Source organism: Castor canadensis, chromosome 14 (assembly GCF_047511655.1).
Source record: "Castor canadensis chromosome 14, mCasCan1.hap1v2, whole genome shotgun sequence".
Lineage (NCBI taxonomy): Eukaryota > Metazoa > Chordata > Mammalia > Rodentia > Castoridae > Castor > Castor canadensis.
The window spans coordinates 98,650,155-98,676,339 of NC_133399.1; the positions used below are offsets into that span (position 1 = coordinate 98,650,155).

Below are 26,185 nucleotides of genomic sequence, written 5' to 3' on the forward strand. Positions count from 1 at the left end.
CCATAGTGCTAAAAGTAATCCCCAAAGCCCAGATCAAACTGCAAGTTTCATAGCTCCTTCAAGGTCAGAAGATATGGAATGCACTCTGTCCCCTCTCTTCCCAGTGAAAGGGAAGATGAACTGATTTTCAGGGACTGCCCTGTCCTCCAGGGCTTGTCTTTCCATCTAGCCCCACTGGCATGAGGAAAGAGTGACAGAAAGTTGCTCTCTTCCAGTGGTGCCTACGAGGCTAGAAGAGGGTCACTGAGGGCAGAGAGAGGGCTTAGGTCAGCTGCAATATGGAAGTGGAAAGGTTTGCTGAGACTGCCTCTTGGAAATGGACAGGTTGTATCAGCAATAGATCTGTCTATCTATCTATCTGTCTATCTATCTATCTATCTATCTATCTATCTATCTATCTATCTATACACACACACACACACACACAGAATAAGTGTAGTCCAAATATTCAAATAGGCACAATTTGAAGACTACAGGCTAATTTCATTTACATTTGAAAAAAATGTTTCTTTCTTTTTTTTTTTTTTTGAGTACTAAGGCTTGAACTCGGCCTACACCTTGAGCCATTCCACCAGCACTTTTTCACCCAGGCTGATCTCTGCCTCCTGAATAGCTAGGATTACAGGCATGAGCTACTGGCACCAGTTTGAAAACAATATTTCTAAGAAGAAACAAGATTGGACTATATTGACATCTTAGAGATATGAACTAAGTTGAAGCATGATGTTAGGCAGTCAAGCTAAAATTACGGTTAGTGCAAATGTGAATTTTCATCACTAGGTGGATATATAATTCCTCATCATTTCCTAATGTGCCGTTGGAAAACTGAAAATGAGTGTGCTCTGTTCCTGACTTAAAAAGGCTATCATTCTAGAACAACCAAGAGCAACAAATTAATTTGAAAAAAGAAATAGCACTGTCCTTGAGATTTTCCCTCTGTGTGAAATGGATCCCAATTGATGGGAAGCAAAGAAGGGACAGTCCGTAAGCACTTTAGCCCAGGCACTCCACAGAAATTCCCTTATCAGATCAGAAATGTTACTTTGAAAAAAATAATAATCAGTGATCCCCCAAGTTGAAACAGCAGGTAATCCTTACTTTTTCAGCATGTCAGAATTGAATGATTTTTTGATTTATGTTAAATTGTTCTTCAAGAGAAATGATGAGGAATTATATATCCACCTAGTAATGAAGATTCACATTTGCAATACATTTCAAAGAAATCATGGTTTATTTTTGTGAAAAGGTACCAATGATAAAGGAAATCCTCAAAATTGTCATGGAATTCTGGTTGCTTAATTTTTAAATACAAATTTCTTGGTATTTTACTTGCTTAAATTTCACATGTAAGTGGTAGCTGAATGTTCTGTTTATTTTATATTTCTTTCCATATTCTACATAAGACCTTAAATTGTAGTATCAGACTGCAGATTCCCACCCTATATTTGTGGGCTGTGGTTCCGATGTCAGCTCAGTTTTCAAAGATTGTACAGTCTTCCTTGGGTCTGTGCCATATGTGTACCACTCAGTGGTCAGTGTGGGAACTGGGTGGAGATCCACTCGGTTCTCAAAGTCTCATACTTTGCTGATGGTAGTGCAGAATGATAGAATCACCCTAGAGACCATTTTGACAGTATTTTTTACCAAGGTAAACATGCACTTACCCTATGACCAGAAATCCCCCTCCTGAGTATTTTCCCTAGAGATATGAGAGCTATGTCTTCACAAAAACCTGTGTTTGGAAATGGATAAACAAACTATTGTACATCCAGAAATGGAATATTCAGCAAGGATAAGGAATAAACTATTGATACATGCAATAGCTTGCTTGAATCAAAAACTCATTGACATTTGCTAGGAGATAAAAGCAAGTCTCAAAAGGTTACATATTTTATGATTCTATTGTAATGACATTATTTAAGGGGCAAAACTATCAACCAAGGAATAGTGGTTTCCAGGAATTGTGGGAGAGAAATAGAGCTAGAAAGAGATAGCATTAATAAGATTTTGGAGGTTATGTAATGTTTCTATTTCCTGACTTTAGCAGTGGTTGTGTCTACATGTTACAGTAGTGATTACCATCTCTCAGTTAACCTCACTTGGGTCACAGAAAGCAGCTGTCCCCTGTAATCACTCTATAAAGCAAAGTAGCCCAGCTTGGAGGGGCACAGCACATTCTGCTGTCCAAACCACAGGAGAGTTTGACTATTCCTCAAGGATGTTTTGGCTGGTTATCTGGTTGAGGCTAAATGTTACCCATGAAAATTCTATACACCACCCATGCTGAAATCTCCATTGTACCATAGACTATTATGTTAGTCAGCTTTCCACTGCTGTGACAAAATGCCTGAGGTATACAAATTAAAGGAGCAAATGTTTATTTTGGTGCACAGTTCAGAGGTTTCAGTCCATGGTCACTTAGCCCTGTTGCTTTGGGCCTGTGGCAGCCCAGTAGTTCATGGTGGGAGAGTGTGTCAGTGGAAGTGCTCACCTCATGGCAGGTGAGGAATGAAGAGAGACCAAGAAATGGGCTAGGTCCCACTATCCCTCTTCCCTCCACCGGGCCCCACTTCTTAAAGCTTCTGCCATCTCCAAATAGTGTCACAGGCTGGCAACCAAGCCTTTAACACATGAGCCTTTGGGGGACATTCCAGATCCCAAATACAGCAACCATGAAAGACAAAATGACTGATGCCTAATTTATAGGCACTTCTTACTTTTCTACACCCAAATAGCACCTAGTTGTGGCTGAATCTGTATCACAGTGTTAGGGATCAGACCAAGGAGCGATGCCTAGCAGGAGCCAGGAGACGGGTGAGTATGCAGAGGTTTCTCAACTCCCTAGACTGCCTTTACTATGTGGGAAGATGCTCCCCCACCCCCATCCTCCAGCTCTGTTTCTGCTTCTGCAGATGGTGTAGCCCAAAGGAAAAAACAGGCAGATCAAGAGAAGGATGAGGAAAGGAGAACACACCAAGCTCTGCAGCCCACTGTGTCCAGCAGCAAAGAGCCAGTCTGAACAGGAAGGGGGAAAGATAGAAATGTGTAGCAAAGTCCAAGATTTAAACCAGTGTCAGATGGGACTGACATACTGTATTGGGTGAGATCAGATTCCTCCTCTTTCTACCCCAATGACCGGGTGGGGAGAAGATGATGACAACAAAATTCATTACCCGTTATTCTAAAATAAAAAATTCCTACATCTTTAGGGGGCTGAGTTGAGCACTTTAATCACTCCCACAACTGAAAAAAGTAAGCTTAAAAAATGAATTATTTGGTAACAAAAGGAAGGTGACAGGAAATAAATAAAAATGCACAGAAAATTCAAAGCCTTTCTTTGGGATCATTTTCCTTTCCCAGCTTGCCAGAGTCCCTGTCAGCGCTTATTGGTGAGCCTTGTCACTAGGACACCTGGTTGACTTGTCTCCTGTAACCATGGGAACTCTTGCTCTGTGCCCAAGGCTGGATCTTTAGCAATGGGGCAAAACCTGAGAACCACTGGGTTAGAAAGTCTGTATGTGCTGCTTCAGAAGACCTGAGCACAGATGTGTGTGTGTGATCTAAGGTCAGCCCTCAATGTCACTGATGTTTCAAATGACAATCTAATTTATGATGTGTAGAGGGCCCTAACTCTGAAAACCTAGGCCGTTGTCAAGATTGAGTTGTCACTTTTCCTACTTGTGAATAATATTAACTGAAGGTGTTGCATACATTTTGAAGTTTGGGAATTTAAGGAGTATGTGGTGCCAGGTGACTAGAAAGAAAGAAAGATAGAAAAGGAAGGAAGGGAGGAAAGGAGGAGAGGAGGGAGGGAAGGAAGGAAGGAAGGAAGGGAAGAAGGAAGGAAGAAAGGAAGGAAGGAAGGAAGGAAGGAAGGAAGGAAGGAAGGAAGGAAGGAAGGAAGGAAGGGAGAAAAGCTTGAAACTGAGTTGAGTTCCAAAAGCAGCTTTAGGAATATTGATACAGAGATTTTGTAATCAATACCTCCTATATATCAATATATAGATATGTACAGTGTCATACACAGGATTGCTGATTTCCTTGTATCTATAACCACAGAGCTGTTCTATGTAACTTAATACTACAAGTTAATATGCATCCATAGATCTTGGTAGTGTGAAATAAGCTTCCACCATGAGTCCAATCAACCATTCTCACTGCTGTACCTAATTTCCATTGGTAGGATAAAAATCTTCTTTATGAGTTTCTGAATAATAGAGTTAAACAAAGGAGGAAAGGAGCAAATCAGAGAATATATGGAAGCAACCAGTCATGCAAGGGCATGAGGCTTCAAAATCGAAGTGGCTCTGAAGGGGTCCATCCCTAGTTATCTACATCTCTTCCTTGGCAAGGTAACAACAGCCCTCTTGTTGAAGTCTCTTGGCTTCCACCTATTCTGAGTGGTCCTTTCTTGGCTCCTTTCTGTTGGTCACAAAACACAGTGGGGCACATTCATTAGCCACAGTTTCCTTTATAGCCTTGGCACACTCCACAGGCATCAGCTAGGTGCCAGCCCCGCCAGGGCATCTGATCATGCCTCATTTATCCTCCCCTCTTCTCCCCTTATAACAACATAGAGGGTTTTTCTTTCTTTCTTTTTTTTTTAAAGAAATAGGTGAAATCATAGTTGGCAACTCCTTAAAAATAAACACACATGAAACCAAAAGCAAAAGAGATAAAGTAATCCAAGTGGTTAAGATCCTTGTAGATCAAGAATATTTTAGAGATTTTAAAAAAAGGATGGTTAATAATTTAATCATTGACCACAAGATAGAACACACTATTATTAACAAAATGACTCAACACACAGGTTTGTTAGATTGCAAATTCTGTGATTGCACCAGGAATAAGCAGGATTACTATTTTGCTTGTTTGCTAGTGAACTTGTTAAATTATATATTTAAAAAAAAATCAGTTCCTAGACTTTACACACAAGTAACCCAACTAGAATGTTCTCCTTCCTCTATTTTCCATCATACCCTTTTAGCTCACCTCTTCCCTCAGGATCCCATCCTGTCTCCTATGCAAACTTCCTAATAATACCCCCTCTCCATCCTGGGTGACATTTCCATATGCAAGTGTATTTTGGTTAGCTGCCTAGCAAGGCACTAAGTCCTTCCAAAGGGAACTGCAAACTCCTTGGACCATTCTCCATTCCCTGCATTTCTCTTCCTTCCTTCATTGTGCCTCACTCACTCAGGTGACTCTGCTCAGCTCAATTATAAACATCTCAAGGACAAGTCTACCTTTAAAAAAATTATTTGTAATCATAGTGTCTATCACAGAGTCTGAAAATTATTATTTTGAGGTTTGAACTCAGGACTCTATACATGTAAAGCAGGTATCCTACTGCTTGAGCCACACCTCTGGTCCTTTTTGCTCTGGTTATTTTTGGAGATGGGATCTTATGAAATATTTGTCCAGGGTGACCTCAAACCTCTATCCTCCTGATCTTAGCCTGCTAGCTAGAATTACATGTGTGAGTCATTGGTGCCCAGCATGATTATTTGTTAAATGAGTGAAAGCCCATTTCCTACCAAAAGATATAAGACTGATGAGTTACTTGAATAAGCATTCAATTACTACTATTAAAAAATGATCAGTTTTAATCATGATTGAGAAATCAGTATTGTGCTATGAGTGAGTTTGTGAGCTAATGTAGAGGATAAATATACTTAGGGTTTGGGACGGGAGCTGTTGTCCGAGGAACTGAAGTGAACTGAAGTGAACCTTGCAGGGGCAGGTGAAGCAGGCAGGAGCTGTTCTGGAGAGAGCCACAGCCTTTGCTTCTCATGACTCATTTCCTCCCATCTGAGCCAACTGAGTGACTGCTGGACTTATTACACTCTGCCCCTGGACATCTTTCTGGCCAGCTGGGTGACATGTTCCTGGCATCTGTCTAGGCACTCTATATTTTCTTCCAAATGCAGATATCTCCCTTTAGTTTTTCAACATGGAGCACCGGGGGTCTATAGGAAATTCCCTCCATCAGTTAGGCATATGGGAAGTGCTTTCTGATAATACATAGAAGGGAATGATTTTCCACATGTCCAAGAGGTCAATCCAGGTCATTAATTTACGACTCACACCCATGTACTGGGAGTACAGGACTGATTGCCCAGTTCCCTGATGGAGCTTCTCTGCAGCCTGCACAAGGGAGACACCTGCCAGAACCCCCAGAACATCTGAGAGGAATGGGAAGTCTGGTAAAACAGTGGAGTTGAAATGAGGGATTAAAAAAAAGTCATATTCAGGTTGCTTTTAATCCTCACTTTAACAGCTAACATGGCAGACCAGTGAAGTACCTTGGAGCAGTGGTATTCAGACCATCTGGAGTCAGACTTGCTGCGACTGAGAGCAATGGTGTTGTCTCTGCAGGACCCTCTGCTTCCTCTCAAGGGGTGGCCTGGAAAGGTTGGTGATCCAGCAAGTCCCTCACACCATTCCTTGTCACTGCTCCTGGACTCTTCTCCCCCAAATCTTTGGCATGCTTCATAATTTTATAGAAATACCTTAGCATCCATCACATCCTGCTCACAGTTCTGAAGGGCAGTGTTCACACACCTTGAATTAATGTCAAGCTAACATAGGGCAAGTTATTTTATACTGTGGAAACTCAGCAGAAGAATAGCCACTCAGTGTCATAGTTACTTATTTTCAGCAGCTTAAATGCAAATGTCATTAAATCTTTATAGTGTTCTAGTAAATGCCATTCATTTTCATCTGTGGTTTCAAAGAATTCCACAGGGGAGCTTTTCAATTTAATATGAGCGATAAATCTTATACATGTTGTGGGCTTTCTTGCCTATAAAAGCTGAAAGCTGAATGAAACATTTTCCACAAGAGCTTACTTTAAATAACTTAAGAACAAAATATCTTTCTTCCAGTGGAAGAAGGGAAAGGAAAGGAAAGGGAATCAGAGATTGGAAAAAAGGAGCTTGGTGAAGTAGCCAGCCAACCAAACTCAACAAAAGTGCTTGGGCAGAAGTGGTTCCCAAAATTCAGCAAATTATGCACTCATTACGTGCACATCTGTGCAGATGTGGAGCCTACCCTCTAGTCAAGGAGATAAGATTTGTGCATAAATACTTGAAACAGTATTGAGAGGAATGATCTCATGATAATATAGGTACTTAGCAAGGACTTTATCTACTATCTTCAAGAATTGTGCTAAATGCTTTACATCTGTTATAAAAGCATGCTCATGACAGCTGAGAAGCAAAGAAAGTGAGGCTCAGAGCAGTTAATTTGTCCAGGATGACTCATCCAGTTGGACTTTAGCACAGAACTGACTCCAACCTTAGGTTGTCAGATAACATTTGAATTCCAGATAAATAACAATGTTCTTAGCTATAAAATCCAATACAAATATTGCTATTTGTATTTGCCAAATCTGGCAGCCCTACTCCAAATCTCACCCTATTATGCTATTCTTCAGTAGTATGAGAATTCAAGACTAGAGGAGATTCCTGCTGTTAGGAGTATCACGAAATAGAGTGTTACCCAAGGTTCTCGGGCCCTGTTCCAGATGAATTGTATGGCTATAAGAAGCTTAAGACTTAGACAAAATTGTCATGTAGATAATATTTAGTGTGCTAAGCCTAGCAATATTTAAACCTTTGTTCCCTGTACCCCATCAGCAAAAAACACTAGAGCATTCACTCTCCAAATCTACATATGATTTATGACTGACATATTAATATGCTGTGTATATTTTATTTTATTCTAATTTTTTATTAAAAATTTTTTTTGGTGTGGGAGATCAACCCTAGAGCCTTGCATGTGCTAAGCAGGTACTCTACCACTGAATTGTGTATCAAGCATTCCCATGTACATTTAAAACACAAAAATAAAATTAGAGAGATATTAGCACTACCAGTTTCCCTCTGTATCCAGTAGGTTGTCTTATGTATCCTATTATTGACCCTGTTGACTGACAGCCCTCCGATGGATTCTTTAGGTAATTAGAACTCACCACTAAGCAAGCAAAGTTGAATCCTAGAGAATTAATAGGGTTTTATTAATACATTTTTAGACAATCCAATTTTTCTTTAACTTTTTACTGAGGCTAGGCAGACCTGGCTTGTTTTATTTTAACTTTTAAAACCTCTCCAAATTGTTGTGAGCAGCAAGATAACTTATCATCATGAATAGGTGCATTTTCTCCAAACTTTTTCAGTTTATTTCCTTTGAAGCCAAGGCCTTTGCTGCCCAGGGTCATGGGTAGGTTTATGGTCAAGATTAAAAGGTCCCTCAACGTACTTCCCTAATGTAGATAACACTGAAGAGCATAGAGTATGCTCTGGATAGAAGGGGAGAAATGGAAGCCTGAGGAGAGGCAGGTATAGGGTTGAGCCTTGAAATGAGTAGAAAGAGAATCCTGGTGACCCCCAAGATGCTCAGAGTCCTGGCCCTGGGGAAGTTTTAAGCAGTTGAGTGGCAGACATCAAGGGAACGGAGGCTATGTTTAGAAATTACTTCTTTATAGTAAATCAAGACTTTATGGGCTTGCACAGTCCTGCCTCACACTCCTGAACACTGTCATAGGACCCTGACACACATGACTTAATTCTTTCAAGTATAGAGAGTTCTTTTGTTTTTCTGAATATTTCTAAGCCTCAATACTATTCTTTTTCTCAAGGTCCCTTCAGTTCTGAATTGTAGTGAATGATGAATTCATAGAGAATTAAGATTAGGTTTCTATAATACATACTTTAGGATTAAACAAAGAAAAGAATAATCTTTGCCTTTATAATTCAAGATGGGGGTATGGCAGATAGAGATAGTAATTTCTTCTCAGATATAACAGAAAAGAGAGAGAATCCAGGCCCAGTGTTCCCAGGTGCTTAAACCCAACCAGGACATGGAAACAATGGAGCTGTGGCACCAGGCAGCCTAGGATGGGAGATAGTTTAGCAATAATTAGGATGGATGGAAGACTGGCAATTGAGGGGGGAAGGCTCCTCAATATCTTAATAGTTGGTACCAGTCCTTTTCCAAGGACTCTATAAAATTTAACTCCCTCAAGTCTTATTTTCTATCAGGTAGGTACTCCTGTGACTTCTGTTTTATAGTGCGGGAAACCAAGATACGGAAAGATTCAGTAATTAACTCAGGACAACTCAGATAGAAGGGGCAGAGCAGGCATACCCTGGAGTCTGCACTCTTCTACCCTGTGCTATGCTGACCATGAGCTGACCATGTCTCAATGCTGTTATATCACAGAAATTTTTGGACCCTGGACTCAACTTTAGTGGGCAGGGCAATATGAGAACATTTAAGGCTGAATTTCTTGCTAATTCAGTAGGATGGAGAGTTGGAAGTAGATTTTATTAAACATAATAAAATGGATCTTTCTGTGAGCATGCTGATGGATTTTTACAGCTTCTATACTTACTGTTTATGAATAACTTATTTTGTTTTTTTCTGCTCTCAATAGAATAAGTACTCAATTTTTTTCATTAGGTAAAAATGGTTCCACTTGCAGCAAAGATCAGGCAAGCTGGCAAAGAGGAAAATTAGTGCCTGGTCTTCATGATGAAGACAAGCCAAGAGGTATTAATACTCATCTGGCCTGAAAGCAAAAGAGGCAAGAAAGCCAATCTTATGATCATTAGATTACAAAATGACATATTGTTATAGGTGCGACAAATTTCTAAACCTTGTTTCTGTTCAGGGGTCATAGTCTGCTTACTCCCAACAGGGTCACCTGTTTGATTTGCTGTTCAAACACCAGAAATGTTCATAGACTACAGCAAGACTGCAGTCCTTGCCCAGTGAGCCTCATTCAGAGAAGCCCAAACCCACTAAGTGCTCTCACCAGGGAGCAGTGCAGACTCACTGACTTATACCAAATTTATAGGGCCCATTCCTGTGTTTCCGCTGTCTCTTAGCAACACCATAAAAGCTGCCCTTACTCAGTTGTCATCACTGCCTGCCACCTGGGAAAGGAAGTCTTCCAGGATGAGGAGAAACATTCAGGCCCGGTGGAATGCTACTACCCTAATATGCAGACATGGTGACCTATGTCTAATTTTTCTGGCTCTGATTTCAAATTATCCAATGTTGCATTAAATGCATTAAATGTTGCATTAAATGATGCATATGTACTTCTTTTCAGAACATTTTGCTGGTTCCCATGTATGTAGCTTGCTATTTTTAGTTTTTTTTATACCTTTGGATGAAATCTGTAAATTTATAAGCCAGAAAATTTCATTTTGGGGCTGAAAAACAACTTTGCTGTATATATATCTAATCATTTGGTTGTTACAGCCCTTCATTATGAATTATAAAATTCATCCGTGAACTCAGAAGAAGTGGCCAAATCCAGATGCTCATTACATAATTTTACTTTATTTATTTTTTGTGGTACTGGGGCTTGAACTCAAGGCCTACACCTTGAGCCACTCCACCAGCCCTCTTTTGTGAAGGGTTTTTTTGAGATAAGTTCTCGTGAACTATTTGTCCGGGCTGGCTTCAAACTGTGATCCTCCTGATCTCTGCCTCGTGAGTAGCTAGGATGATAGACGTGAGCCACCAGCGCCTGGCCTATATTCTTTTAATTCACCCAGCAATTTCTTCCTTTACTCACCCTGAAGCCCATCTCCACTGAGAATCTTCCCCTGGCTAAATGGAATAAATGGTGATTCTCCCCTAACCCCCAAATTCGGATATGCAGACAGCAACTTGCACAAACCATCTATTCAACTGTCACCCTAATGTAGGGTTACAATGACTATTATACCAGTGTTAAAACTTACTGCTTATTTTGTTGGTGTTTCATTGTATAGGTCATAAAATGCTGCTTTGCATATATGTATCTGCCCTAAACCTCAAACTGATAGAAAACAGAAATAGAATCTGCTGTCTGTTTTATGCTTTATAAAAGACTTAGAGAAGCATTTAATAATTTAATAATGCATAAAGTAACTTACAGGTAGTCAACAATTTAATTCTGGTATTCAGTTTTTAGTAGATAGCTTCTAACTTGATATACATCTAGTTTATTGCTTCTCTCTAAAGAGTTCCAGAGTCTACAAATGACATTGAATGGGCAAAAGACACACAGTGTCTGGTGGTTCACAAAACAGTATGAAAAGATGACAGAAGGACTGCTTTCAGAGAATTACCTGGGAAAGTCCACTTACTAAAGAAATTTGGGGATGAGAAAGACCAGAATTTTGCATTAGTTCTCTAAAATGGCATGAAGTGTAGAATGATTTATTTAACTTGAACATTTTTGTTTATTTTGTTGCTTAAAGCATAGGGAGTAAAGCTGGTTCTCGAGGAGAACAGACCCAGCTGTTGGGGGAACATTATTCCCAAAGATTACTCACAAAGTAGTTTTACAAAACTAGGTCAACAGGCTCAGCCAAAGAGAAATATTACTGTCATTCCTTGGCCACTGGCCCATTCAAGAATGCCTTAAACATTAGCTTAAACCATAAGATGAATGCATTTTCATAAAAACACCACCATGCTAAATTTATGACACCAAAGATAGTTCAGAGTTTTATTACACTTTGAATTGACCTTGTAACAATGTCGACCACCCCTTGTTTGTCAAGTCACTGAGTGGATGGCCTCATAGTGTAAGCCCTTCCCAACCAGAAGTGGGGCGACTGCCCTTCTTGTGAATTGCTCCTTCCTGTCTCAACTCAGATACTACCTTCTCCATGACACCTTCTCTTATCACACAAATTAAACTCTTCATTCCAGTACCCCTTGCCCCATCACTTCCTTCTGTTTCATATTCTCCTAAGTACTTATTGCTATCTGAAGTCATTATATTTATGTTGCCTGTTTGTCATTGTCTGTTCCTATTAGAATATATGGACAAAGACCTTGTTTTTCCTACTCACTGCTATGTTCCCAGTACCTAGAATAATGTCTACCACAAAATTGGTGATTAATTAATATTTATTGAATGACCAAATCCAGTAATTATGTCTTGTGTAAGTCAGCTTTCCATCACCCAAGACATTCAACTTATAAAGAGAAAAGATTTGTTTTGGCTCACAGTTTTGGAGGTTCTAATCTATGATCTGGTGGACAAATTGATTTTAGGCTCCTAGTGGGAAGACAGCATTTTGTGACAGGTGTACGTAGCAGAGCAAAACCTCTCCTTCATGTCTGGAAAGCAAAAGAGAGGAAGAGGAAAGGGCTGGAGTCTCACAGTCCCCTTCAAGGGCAATGACCTAAAGACTTCCCACTAGGCCCCACCTCTTAAAAGTTCCACCACTCCCAATTGCACCAAGCTGGGGACCAAGCCTTTAAGACCTGAGCCATTAGAGGACACTCCAAATCCAAATAATAGCATTTGTTCAGCAACTGTAATCATTGAGAATGTGACAAAAGACTTAGAAAGAAAAGCATCACCTCCAAGCAGACAAAATTATAAGAAAAAAAAATCCATATTAAAACTCATGAGGTTTTCTCTGAGGTATGCCACTCAACTCCTCACACAAGAGCCTCTCATTTCTACTTTACATAATTAATTAACTTTCTTTATAATTTAAACTAATCAGTTGTACAGTTTCCTGGTCTATTGTAGATTAAAAACACTACAATAAACAGGCACAGTGGTGCATGCTGTAATTCCACCTACTGGTGTGGGGGGGCATTGTGTGTTGGTGGTCAGCCTGGTCAAAGGTAGCAATGACACCTTGTCTCACAAATAAAAATTTAAAAACCTGAAAGGGCTGGGGCATAGCTCAAGTGGTAGCGTACTTGCCTACCATGTGCAAGGCCCTGGGCTCAACCTCCAGCACCTCAAAAAATATATATATACATTAGAGGTAAACATATTATTAACAGTGAGAAGAGATGAGCCAGTATAAAAGAAACTGAAGAATTACTAAAAAGAACTCAGATAACAGAGCATTTTTTGAGGGGGAGGTATTATGAATAGAAGCAAAAATCTTTCAGAGTTAAAGGTACCAGGAGGCAACACCTATTATTACAGTGTATGTATATGTTATCAAATTAGGTTGTGTACATAATGTACAAGGAAGCAGAAAATCAGTAAGTATAAAATGCTTGTTAGAAAAGTTTTTGTCCAAAACGTTATTTTAAATTGTTACTTTAAAGGGAAGGCAAAATTTGGTTTTATAAGAGAATCAACTTCTGATGAGCATAAAAAAAAATTCCTCCCTTTCTCCCTCCCTCCCTCCCTTCCTTTTTCTTTTTCTCCCACCCTCCTTCTCCCTCCTTTCTTCCCTCTCTCTGTCCATTCCTTTCCTATCCCTCTCACAATGAGAGCTATTTAGTAAATACGTGTCTCGTTTAGCATGGCAGCTAGACAGCTCAACACCCAGCTTGACTTTCAAATACACCATCCCTTAGAGTTTTATGGAATGCACTTTGATATTCATTTCTGATCTCAACCTACTCTTTTACTGATCTTCACTCTTATTTATATATTTTCCTAGACATGATCCTTTATTACTATTTACATTTCACTATTGCTCTTATTTGTTATGTGTGCTATTGTTGTTGGGCATTAGAAATCCTTTTTGGAGGAAGATTAAGTATATATAAAGATTAAGCTATATAAGTATAAATAAAAGATTAAGCGTATATAAAGTCATGAGTCTCTGCTCATGACTGAGATAAATGGGCTGATATATTGATTCTTGAGAATGCAATAAAGAGTAACCAAGCTCCTTACAGATAAAAGGAGATTTTTCAAATGACAAAGCATTGTGGATGCTGGAATAATGCCCTGGGGCTTTTTACCTCATAATCTTTTGGACCTGGTAATTGAAAGGTTAATACAAAATCATACATCCTGAAAATTGAAGGTTAAATTCCAAAACGTTAAAGTTGACTAAATATAACCACAGGAAATATGCATAACATAGAGGACAGCCAAAAAAAGTCACAGCTACTGATAACTTTAAAACAAAGCAGAGTGAACTTCCCAAAAATGGAGCCATGCAGTAGCCTGACATGGCAACTGTATGTGGCCATTATTCTTTTATCCCTCCCCAACCCAATGTGTTTTTCATGGACATGGTTCAGATCAAGGAATCTGTATAATCCAATTTAAGGAAAGTAGCTTATCTCCACTTTTTTGTTGGTTTGTTCTGACTTTGGGAATACTGGGTCAGGAGTCCCAGCAAGTTGGTGTAAAGTTGAAGAGACGACATGCAGAACTAGTGATGGTAATCTGCTCACTGTACAACTCACTTTCACCTAAGGACTTTGATCTGTGTAAATCTTGTAGCATCCTATAGTCTTGAAAAGTCTATAAGGAAAACTGTCTTTATAAGAGAAAAAAATTACCAATAGAAAATTGTGGAAGCAAATCTATCTATAAATCACAGCAGTCAGTGATTTGATTCTAACAGTCTAGGATTGTTCCTTAAAAAATTTTTCTAACAACCATAAAATCTGGCTTCCCTAAAAAAAGCTTTGAGGGTTCAGATAGGACATTTATACAAAGCATTCATTTTACAGTTGTAACTGACAGCTCTCTGAAAGGTGGGCCTGCTCTGATTACCCTACGTTGTTTGGAACAGCAGTTTGAAGTCTGTGCCTAGCTTTGTCTTACTCCATTTTATAAAGCAACCGTTTTCTAAGCTACTTCATTTTGACAAAACAGTGTGACTCCAAATCCTGCTAATACAAGTAAACAACTACCATCTGCCTGCACACCACAAACACAAACTGATAAATAATTTGTGTCAATAAACAATTATACCTGCAAACAAATTGAATCCAATCAGAAATCCAAACACATGAACTTATCAATCATACCATAAGTAACCTTTGACTATAAAAGAAGAACTATCTCAAGACTGAGACATGGCATGAACACCGACCTACCACCTGGTCACCCATCACTAGCCTCACCCAGGAAAACTGCTGAAGTAAAGGACCTGTGCCTGTCAGTAGGCTCCAGTTCTTGCACAGTTTCTCCTGCCCGTGACACACAGCCCATTTCAAACTGATACTAAATAAGGCCTGCCCCCCCACCTTCATATAACAACTCTGTGTAATGAACAGCTCTGAACCTGCAGTTTGTAAAATTTTCTTCTTATCTGGCCCCCTGCACAGACTTCCTTGCCTTGGCATCAGCTCTCTGCCTATGCCTTCAGATCAGCCCTCTGAACTCTGTGGCCTTTTTAATCTTCTACCATTCTGTAACCTATATTGTTATTGTGTAAAGTGTAATGTGTGATCAGAGAATTAAGATTACTAATGAAGATTGGAATAAAATAATTTGTTTGCCAGTGGCTCATGGCTATCAAGTGATACCAGGAATACTTTGCTAATCAATGCCAATGAAATTGATGCACCTTGTGCATTTGTTGTTATACAATAAATTCTGACATTGTGAAAAGACAAGTTTGTCTGTCTGTGTTGACATAGCTCAATCACAACACTGTCTATCCTCTCCACTCTCTTATCAATTTCTAGGAATTGTCCTTTTACCTGACATACATAGCATAACCACCTTCAAGCCCTTGCACATCTGGTAGAGCAATGTAAGTTGGGTCCACTAATCTCACTGCTGTACACTGGGTACATCCCCACTATACAATAGACTAAGGAGCCTCTTCCCAGGGGATTGGGAATCAAAAAAGATGTAAACCTGAAAATCTTGGTAGCGAGAGTTCTACATGTAGAGTAGTAAGTCGAGTTTGCAGATGTTCAAAAGAGGAAGAGAGATTCAGAGGATATTGAAGAAAAAGGCATAGGGCAACAGAGAGGAGAGATTGAAACAAAGAGACCTGGCACATTAGCATCCCTGGTTCCTGTTGAAGGTAAGGTCCATCTGCATTTCTGTCTTTGGATTATGCAAGAACCTAGACTTACACTTGTGTTCTTCTTATCATGAATCCCCATTAAAAATTCAACTTTGTGTCTAAATCTCTCAGGCCAAACCTACTTTAACACTCAAGATTAGAAAATTGGGTATATATTGGAAAAAATATATATTTTTTTATGCTTTTTTTTTCTCTTTTTTTTATTGTTTTATTATTCATATGTGCATACAAGGCTTGGGTCATTTCTCCCCCCTGCCCCCACCCCCTCCCTTACCACCCACTCCGTCCCCTCCTTCTCCCCCCCACCCCCTCAATACCTAGCAGAAACTATTTTGCCCTTATCTCTAATTTTGTTGAAGAGAGAGTATAAGCAATAATAGGAAGGACCAAGGGTTTTTGCTAGTTGAGATAAGGATAGCTATACAGGGAGTTGACTCACATTAATTTCCTGTGCGTGTGTGTTACCTTCTAGGTTAATTCTTTTTGATTTAACCTTTTCTCTAGTTCCTGGTCCCCTTCTCCTATTGGCCTCAGTTGCTTTTAAGGTATCTGCTTTAGTTTCTCTGCGTTAAGGGCAACAAATGCTAGGTAATTTTTTAGCTTAGCATCTTATCTATCCTCACCCCTCCCTTGTGTGCTCTCACTTTTATCATGGGCTCAAAGTCCATATATTGGAAAATATATTTTAAAGCATATTTTAAATGTTTCTTCTCTGGAGCGGCATCTAATTTTACCAATATTGGAGTTTTCCTATACAGAGAAACTTGCAGTATAATAGACTTTTGAAGATTTGCCATTAAAAACTATAGCTTTGGTTGCCTTTTCATAAACACAGCAGAAATGGATTGGCAAGATCTGACTTAGAATCAATAGAGTAGGAAAGGAAGAAACCAGACAGCCTCATCTTTCTATATTAAAGGTAAGGACTAAGACCCAGAATAAAGAGACTTGCCCCCACTTTGCTACCTTGAATGGGAGAGAAGGCCAGAACCCCTAGATCCCAGCTTCCTAACCATGCCTTTTGACATGTCACAGGGATACACGATTGTGAGTTTTTTCATGCACTCTCTGCCTTCATCCTTAGTACAGATTGACTGAAATGCTGAGGTGTATGCAATTCCTTGAGGGCAGCCCCTGTACAATAACCCACAGGACTTTTGTGTGCGGATGTTGAAGGAAGGGGTAAGGAGAGATGAGCGAGAGAAACGTTGTCGTGGAAACACCAAGAAAATCACAAGATGAAAAAGAGTTGGAATCCATTCTGCTACCTCAAGCTTTATTCATTCAAGTAATAAATCAAGACATCTGTGTCAAAACCAGTGCAGCATAAAATGGACTACAGATAAGCCTTCCAATCTAGTCAATGCTGTTTGCTAAGCACCAGTGTCTTTTAAAGGGGATGCTTCATTACACATTTAGCTGAATCGCTGTTAAAATTTTTATGTGGCATTAGTGGATGCTTTGTTTTTGTTCTAATTTCTTTTTAAAAAATTCTGAACTGCTCACCAAAGAAGAGTAAAATAAATAATTATCTAGAGTACCATTTTAGGAGCAGAAAAGTTTCTAAACTTATGACAGGCTAGAAAAGAGAACTAGATTTGGGTAAGAAATAAGTACTTCCCAGAGACGGTAAATGACCACTTCCTGAGAGTTAAGTAGATCAAGTGTCAACGTTCAACTAACATAATGGAATTTCATTCAAACTAGAATCGGCCCAGAAAAGGAAATATCAGAGCAGACAGCTTGTAACCCTGGCCCTAAAACTCCGTGGTGGGAACAAGTATTACTGCTCAAAGAAGACACTTACTCTTTCATCTCCCTGAACTCCTAGCTCCCCAGAGAAATCTCAGTGCTCCCCACAAAAAGTATGCCAACTTTCATGTAATTTTCCTGCTGGGAAGTCATCTGACAAAATAATGAATCTTTAGAGGCAAGCCAGGGTAGATGAAGTAAAATTGTTTTAGTTCTTTTATCTGTTTGAATGGTTCTACTTCTTTTCTGGATTCATCAATTCATAGTTACCATAGAACATCAGAACTGGAAAGCCCTCAGAGAGCACAGGGGATAAGCTAGCTTTGTTCAAGGAGTAAGTCAGAGGCTTCATAGCTAGTTAGTTGGCAGAACCATAGTTTCTTTTTTATCTCTTGGATCCCAGCACCAATGATCTTTACTTGAAATAAAAACTTTCTTCCAAAAATTTAATGAGCTTTACAGATTTATATTTCTGACATTGGTTTCATTTTAAGGAATAACAATCCAAGGGACAGAGAGTAAAAAGTATTTGTTCTAGTCTTCTGGACAGGGCCTGCTCATAAGAAAACAGACCTGCATTGCATTTCTATCATTGGATTAATAAATAACGAACTAGTCCCCATCTATGTGCACTCAAACCTCCAGTGGTTCCACGTCTGTCTTAGCACTCTCCCTCTGATTGCTAAACCATGAACACCCCTAGAAGCTGGTGAAGAAAAGCCAAAAAGTTGATTGTGAGAAGGGAAGGGAAAAAGGAAGACCAAACAGAGAGGTAAAATGTCTGAAAAACTTAAAACTATAGGTGAAAATTTTTGTGGGGTTGTAAAAATGGCATTTGGGGAGATGTTTTAAAAATATATTTTCTACTAGCCTTCTAATGATTCTTACATATCAAAAACCACTATTTTAAGACATAAAGTATGTATGATGTGAAGACATAAGGTTTTTTTTTAATATGTGGAAATTTCCCAAAATGACTGTAGAGGGTTTTTTTTTTGTTCCTTTTCTCCTTTGAATTGTGTCTCTTATCCTTATTTCAACATCTTCAGCTCCAAACTCAAGTCAAATGTTGACATTTCCTTGGGTTCCCACAAAGGGGCAGCAGAACATGGGGTGGAAGAGTTGGTTAGGCTCTGGTCCCAGACCATGGAACATTTTCTGATCACTCTGACTAATCACAGGCACGTTGGCATTGCCCTGAGCTGAAGCTCCATGTCCTCCAAACCCAAGCCTTCACTGCCTTGTAAAAGATGATTGTATTTGTTCACACAAAATACTCCTGTGGGTCCTTTTCCCTCTTCATCCACCAGAGAAACTAAGAGTGCAGTACTGACCACCAGGCCCCAGGAAATGTGAGGTTACCTTACCAGGAAATCTCACCGGCTGGAAAGACAGTGAGAGAAAGCTGGGGGAGCCCTGGGCTCTCTATGGGCAACTTGTGGGCTGCTCTTGAGCTAAGGTTTTCTAGTCCTGAACCCTAGCGAGCGAGTTGCTGATCATTCTCACATGTTGGTGAAGTAGTATAACATGAAACAAATGAAAGCACCCTCACAGAGTTCTACAGTTATTTTTACTAATGCCAGTGATCAAGTAAATTAAAAACCAAGTGCAGTCATTTGCTATACTCATTCCTTCTAATACTTGGAAGGCAAGTATCAATAAATCAATAGTTTTCACTCTGGAGCCCACTGATTGAGAGAATTTGGCCATTTGGAGCACTGAAAAGAAGACAGTTTACTGTTAACATCTAGATTCTTCTGCTGGTAAAATTGACACAAGGACATCAACCTTGTGATAAGCATACAGAAATAAACTTTATGTGTGCTTTACATGTAACCAACATTCTACTTCAATAAATACAATTGATCACATTTTTTCCTTAGTGCATAACATCAGCGTCCCACTGTGAACATCAAGGGGCTCACTATTCATAGTTAGTTGACAAAAACATTTTAATCAGCCTTTTGATAGTAATGTATTTAAATTCTAAAACATAAAAAAAACCAAAACAGGTAATTCTTATAATCTTTCAAATGAGGGACACCTTAATCTTCCCAGGGCTGAACAGATGGAAAATCTATCTTTGTCAATTTTGCCTTTTTTTTTCTTTCTAGGAATGAGCACCAGTGAGGAGTTACTTGCTTAATGATAGTTATAAGGCATGTAAAGGACTTGTGGATCTGAGGGAGTTAATTTCTCAACTCCTGTCTTTCCCTACAACAAAAGGATCACCTCTGACCAGCAAGGTCAAAAACAATCTCTTGTAGCCTTAGAGCCCCTCTACATTCATACCCTTGACTCCGTGGCATCTGTGATCCTGTCTGATATCCCATTGGTCTTGGTTCTCCTCTTCAAGACAGAGGCTATAAGAGTCCCTTTCACCAGGTCAAGAACACAAATTTTCATAGCAGCTGTGAAGCTTGTGGTACCACAGTGGGGTTTTTGTTGTTGTTGTTAGTACTTGGGTTTGAATTCAGGACCTCACTCTTGCTAGGTAGGTACTCTACCACTTAAGCCACTCAGCCAGCCCTCTTTTGTGTTGAGTTTTTTTGAGACAGAGTCTCATGAACTATTTGCCTCGTCTGGCTTCAAACCACGAACCTTCTGATATCTGCCTCGCGAATAGCTAGGATTATGGGCATGAGCTACTACCAGTGTTTTTAAGATGGGACTACTGAGACTTAGAAAGCTCTGATGTCTTGCTTAAGGTTAGGGAGTGGACTTGGAGCTTCTAGCTTTTTAGCCAGGAATTCTCCAGTATTTTGTTTAGGCAGAACAGATGTGTGAGGGCCCATTCACACAGGGGGCTAAAGAGCACTGCCACGGCTGCGATTCACACTCTTGGGCCAACTCCCAAAGCACTCCTCCCCAGAGAAGTGGCAACAGGTCTGAGGCTTTGGCCTATATCCCAAAGGCAGGAGAGGAGAATGAGAGAAAGACGGGGTTTTCAAGCCATCAGAACACCATTAAGATACACAAACAACTACTATGTGACCCCACACTAGAGTCTGAGCTCTGACACACGAGTATGTCATTCCTCCTAAATCCCCGTAGGAAATGAGAGATACAAGCACTGAGATGGAATGTAAACTATTTCTCAAGGAAGCATGCTAGTTTCACTTCTCCCAAGAGTTCCCCTTTGGAGAGAACTTGAACTCCCTCTTTCTTTTCTGATTTTTTTTTTTTGAGGCACTGAGGTTTGAACTCAGGTCCTACACATTGAGCCACTCCACCAGCCCTTTTTTGTGAAGGGTGTTTTCAAGATGGGGTCTCACAAACTATTTGCCTGGACTGACTTTGAACCACGATCCTCCTGATCTCTGCCTCCTGAGTAGGCAGGATTTCAGGTGTGAGCCACCAGCGCCCGGCTTTCTTTCTGATTCTTAATGGTGGCTATGCCAGCCCTCTGTTAACAAGAGAGAAGGGAAGGAAGGCAGGTCTATGGGAGAATGTAAGAGAGAGGCAGAGGATATAGAGGAGCAGCACCATGAAGGCCCCTTCCATCCAGTTCTCCTGTGACTTCCCTAAAAGTCCCTCCATGCTAACCTTCCACACACACCACCAAGAACCTCCCACTTCTATCTTATTCCACCCTCACAGGCTGCACATCCACATAGTGGTAAGTAGAGATGGGAGGCAGATGTGGGCCCTAGAAAGTCAAGTGTCCAAGGATGGCAGTCAAGGGGTCCAAGGCTGTGCTTTGGTTCTGTAAACCTCCACACTCACTGAAGCTTTCCTCTTGGTTCCTAGTGCCTACCCTGGAAAACAGGTTTTGCTTTTCTCCTTATCTTTTTGGAAGGAAGGGGAGGATTTTTGCCTAATCACATCTCAGTTCCTTAGTCTGAAATTGGAAATTTGAAACTCACTTTCTTGGCATGGTTATGAGGACTGACGAGCTGTGGGAAAACACCTAGCATAATACCTGGCCCAGCATAGTGCTCCAAAATGACTGTGCACCTCCTTGCGCTTTTCTCTGGTTGCTCCTTATAAAGTATACACTCCCTAAACCAACTTTTCTTCTCCCTTCTCTTGGTTGAAATCTTGGGAAACAGTTATTCATTGTCTCCTTCCAAACAAAATGTTGCCGGTGACTGGGAAGGTGACAGTACAAGAGAAAGAGCCAAGATCAGACCAGGGAAACTGAGGCTGGTGGGCACCTCTGCTGTTGAGGTGTGGGCCATCCGCAGTAAAGGAGGGATCCTGGGTAGAACTGGGAGCCATGGTGGGCACATCTGTGCCCTGTCTCTATCCCCTTTGCTGAGGGAGCATCTGGAGGGAGGTTGGGGCATTCAGGTGCACACAGTTCTTACCTTGAGAGGCAGAGCAGCAGGTGGGGCTGGGCAGCTCTGGCTGATCTGAGTGGTGGGGTAGTATCTGTAGAGCCGTGCCCTTGTTGCCAGTACTGTGGTACCTAATCCCTCATCACAGTTCTTCAGGAGTAGCTGGTGGGTGGCAGCGCCTTTCCTCAGCATGGCCCTTTCACCCCTGTCAGCAGCATGGACTAGGGTGGCCTGCTGAATTGAACATCCCAAGGCATTCCTGGCTTGGAGATCCATGTTCCACAGCTCCTGGGGGGCAGAAATGAGTGGCCAGTCCTTCCAGCCCATGGACGGATCGCCGCTTCCATTGCTCATGGCAGATGCTGGGCTAGCAAGGCCACATGACAGAGGCTGTGTCCATCCAAGTTTCCTAGAGGCAGGGGCCAGGCAACGCCTACAATGTGGAGATCCACAAACACCACCCCTCCTTACACCCAGATTCTGGGGCTTTGCCTCTCCCTCCTTCTTCTCCTTCAGTGAATAGCAACTGAAAGAAGCTGGTCCCTCTGTCCCAGCCCCTTCCTCAGGCAGCAGGCTTGAAGGAGAAACAGTGAAGCTCTGCGTGTGTCTGAGGTCCCAGCCTGCCAAGAAGCCTGTCCTGGGACTCGGGAAAATGTGTACCTCCTCCAGGCCTCTTGGGGCTGCTTTTGAGGCTGCAGCGGCTGGAGACTGGGCGGGGTGAGCTCGGGCAGGGGGGGCCTGCAGCTGGATGAAGAGGAAGGAAGTTTTCATCTGCTGTTGCTGAGGCTGCTTAGCCATTTCCTCCAAGGGGGTAGGGCTGGTCCTTGCCAGGGTCGAGTTTCAGACATCAGTGCCCAGGGATGCAAAACGCAGCAGCTGTGGGCAGACATGACTCAGCCCCATGGTTCCACCGTCAGCCTGCGGAAGTGAAGGACACACCTTCAGTACCCAGGGGGAGTCCTCAAGGAAGGGGGATCAGGGGATAGTGTTGGCAGTGAAACTAGTCTCTGCGATCATGTCACACAATCACAAAAACAGATTGATGGGGGATGATGTACAAATGAGAGATGGGGGTGGGAGCAGTCAAGACTTGGCCTCTTACACCTGTGCGTCTAAATGGAATTGCTTGCCCTTAACCACACCTTTCCTTATAGTGGAAATGAAAACACCAGTCATTTCAATGCTTAATTCTAAATTCTGCTAAATTAGCTATCCCCATGACTTAGAGTCTGACCTGTGAGACATCATGTGGTTTTTAAATGAAGCTTCTAGTAAACTTCATCTGCTTTGCCTGTATTATTTTCACTAAATACTTTCAAACCCCATATGATAAAAAATCTAGCAGACAGTGGTAAACAACTTTAATGTCCTCATGGAGTTCCACTATGGAGACAGTGTTTCCTTAGGGTTCTCCAGAAAAGGTTCTACAGTCCCACGTCAAAATACTTGGTGTCCTGGTTTCAATGTGTCCCCTTCAAAATTCAGTATTAAGAGGCTGGGCCTTTGAGCGGGGGTTAGGACATGAGGCTCCCCTGGAGGATGGAATAAAAGCCCGTATAAAAGAGACTACATACAGTGTTGAGCAGCTTGTCTCCCACCATGTGAGATGCAGGAAGGCCCCCACCAGATTCTGGTGCTTTGATATTGGATATCCCAGCCTCCAGAACTGTGGGAAATAAATTTCTGCTCTTTATAAATTATCCACTTTGTAGCATTTTGTTATAGTGGTATAAAATAGACTAGATACTGATAAAAGAAGAGAGAAAGAGAAGAGGAAAAATAAATAAGAAAAAAATATAGCAAACAAATTAGGCTGGAGAATTTTTGTTGTTTGTTTTTAAAAATAATTTAGCCCTCCTGGTATGGTGGCACACACTTGCAATCCCAGCACTTGGGAGGCTGAGGCACGAGGATCAGCACATACTACACAGTGAGGTGCTGTCTCAAAAAAACAAAATAATAATAATTTAACACCTTTAACTTGTGAGAACACTAGCAGTTGTTTCTTTTTAAGTGAGGGAATCATTCCTTTCTAGCACAGTTTAACTAATTGCAAGTGAGTAGAAGAAAGGCAAGACAAGATGAAGAAAAAATCACTTACAACTTCAGTTGAATAATTCACATTTAGAGTGCTTTCACAGGTTCAGTATCTCTCAGAGTAGGAAAGGACCCATTTTGAGCCATGGAGACTGACCTTGTTCTGGAAGACAAAAGAAGGCAGGGCTGAAGAAACTCTTGTCTTTTATCAAATTGAAATACCTGACTAAAGGAGAACCAAGAGGTCACTGCTGAGACCAAGTGAGCACATGGCCCAGAAAGTTCCTGTCTTATACCATTGGCGCCTGAGCCACTTCTCCCTCCCTGCCATTCCTACACATTAACAATGATCCCAGAGCGATCAGAGGCCAGGGCCCTGGGTGGCCACACATGGTCAGAGTCTTTGGAAATTCTCAGCATGGCTGGTTGGGGTGCCATGTCTGTTTTCCTTTTTAAAGGTCTTCACACAGTTTTTTCACCCATGTTTAAGGGGGCTCTGCCCTTATAGGCTAAGAAGGGTCACTTTCATAACAAATATTCATGCAGAGAAAATTTTGGCAAAGCAAAATCACATCCTAGTAGAATTATATATTACCCAATTATACTAATTTTCATCAGAAATCCTATGTGATATCTTGTCTGTTTTATGTAATTTTTACACTGTCCTACAAAACAACTTGCTTGAACATTGTAATCATTCAAGAAGTATCAGTCTACTGAGAGGAGTATGTCTTCACATAGAACAGGGACTTGGGTAAGAAGGAACCATCGTTTTCTTTCTGCTTCCAGAGGTGCCAAACATTGTATCAGGTGCTTTAACCACCATGCTTCATTCAGTTCAACATAATCCTATGAAGCAGGTGGCATTGAAGGTAAGAAATAGACTCAGGGGAGTGATACCTTTTTCAGTACAGCTGGCCAAATAGGAAAAGGTCCTGAAGAGCTGTCAGATAAGAAGTTTCACAACTCTCTTATCTCTAACTGGAAATTCAAATGTCTAGTTTCCAAATAAAAGGAGGTATCAAAGAAACTAAGGTGGTGATTGTGGTAGGGTGTGTCTAGGACCCTTCCTTCTTTTTCCTTGTGAGGTTATTACAGGGGTGATTATACCAAATGTTCCATTGTTAGGTTGTGTGGGCTGGAATAGGAGAAGTATAAAGAAATAGTGGATGGTACATGAGAGTGGACAGGGGATGGCTAGTTGGAAGACACAGGTGAGATGCCTTCTTGGGACACCCTTAAATATTAGGGACATATTAGAGGGGCTGGGATTCTGTATGAGAAATGGGGGTGAGCACCAGAGAAACATGGGTTATTGGTGTGATACAAATAACACAATGATTGAGAACATGCACTAATGTGCCAGACAGACATTTTTCTGAGTCCTGCTTCTACTGGGTGGCTGTGTGGCTTGGGACAAGTTACTTAACCTTTCTGACAACCAGTTTTCTCTAAGATTAGGTAACAATATCTATTTTACAGGGTTGTTGTGAGAAGTCTTTTTTTTATTGTTTTATTATTCATATGTGCATACAAGGCTTGGGTCATTTCTCCCCCCTGCCCCCACCCCCTCCCTTACCCACTCCGCCCCCTCCCTCTCCCCTCCCCCTCAATACCCAGCAGAAACTATTTTGCCCTTATTTCTAATTTTGTTGTAGGGAGAGTATGTTGTGAGAATTAAGTGGAGGTGTGTGCAAAGAGTTTATGTAACATAGACTTTATGGCACATAACCGGTTCTTAATAATTATTAGGTACTCTTAGAATTTATAAGCATACATTTTCCCATTTTTATTAGCATATATTCATTGTACGGGGGAGATTTGTTGTGATAATTCTGAATTGTCTTACATTGTACATTGGTTAGCTTGCCTCCTCCCTCTCTCCCCCACCCTCTCCCCATCTCACTAAAAGCAATTACGAGACGTTTCACCATCCATCAACTTTGCATATATGAATCCCATCAACCCTGTTCCTTCACCTACATTTCCTCCATTACTTCCCCCCACAAGTGCCCTTCACACACTGTACTTGCTCTACAGTCTTGTCTTCCATTATTAATTCCAAAGCCAGTATTCAAAGGGGTTTCTCAGTGTATCCCAGCTGTAAATATGCTTTACTTTGGTCAGTTCAACCCCTCTGTTACTCTCCCTTACCCTTCCCTCCCATCCCCCATTATTCAGCAGGTTTCAGTACATATTGTTATGTCCTCTACCTCACAGATGTGAAGTATTTTGATATTATTGACTGTCATTCTCTTTTCCCTTTCCTCCTCCCCTATTCTACCTGAAGATGTGTATACAATCATGTTTGTTTCTGTGTATATGTTTAGTTTTTGGATCTAT

The 26,185-nt window shown here is 40.9% G+C and overlaps 1 protein-coding gene across 3 annotated transcripts in view; it reads right to left on the bottom strand.

Moving 5' to 3' along the window:
* Nucleotides 1–22,652, bottom strand: part of Psd3 (pleckstrin and Sec7 domain containing 3) — a 498,369-nt gene extending 475,717 nt beyond the window's left edge. The window contains exon 1 of one of the 3 annotated variants that reach the window (XM_074055085.1): nt 21,836–22,606. In XM_074055085.1, the coding sequence (XP_073911186.1) occupies nt 21,836–22,603 (768 nt within the window). In that variant the 5' untranslated portion in view covers nt 22,604–22,606. Of the gene's footprint in view, nt 1–21,835 lie in introns of all 3 variants that reach the window. The other 2 variants (XM_074055084.1, XM_074055090.1) reach the window with 2 other exon arrangements.
* Between the last annotated feature and the right edge of the window lie 3,533 nt (nt 22,653–26,185).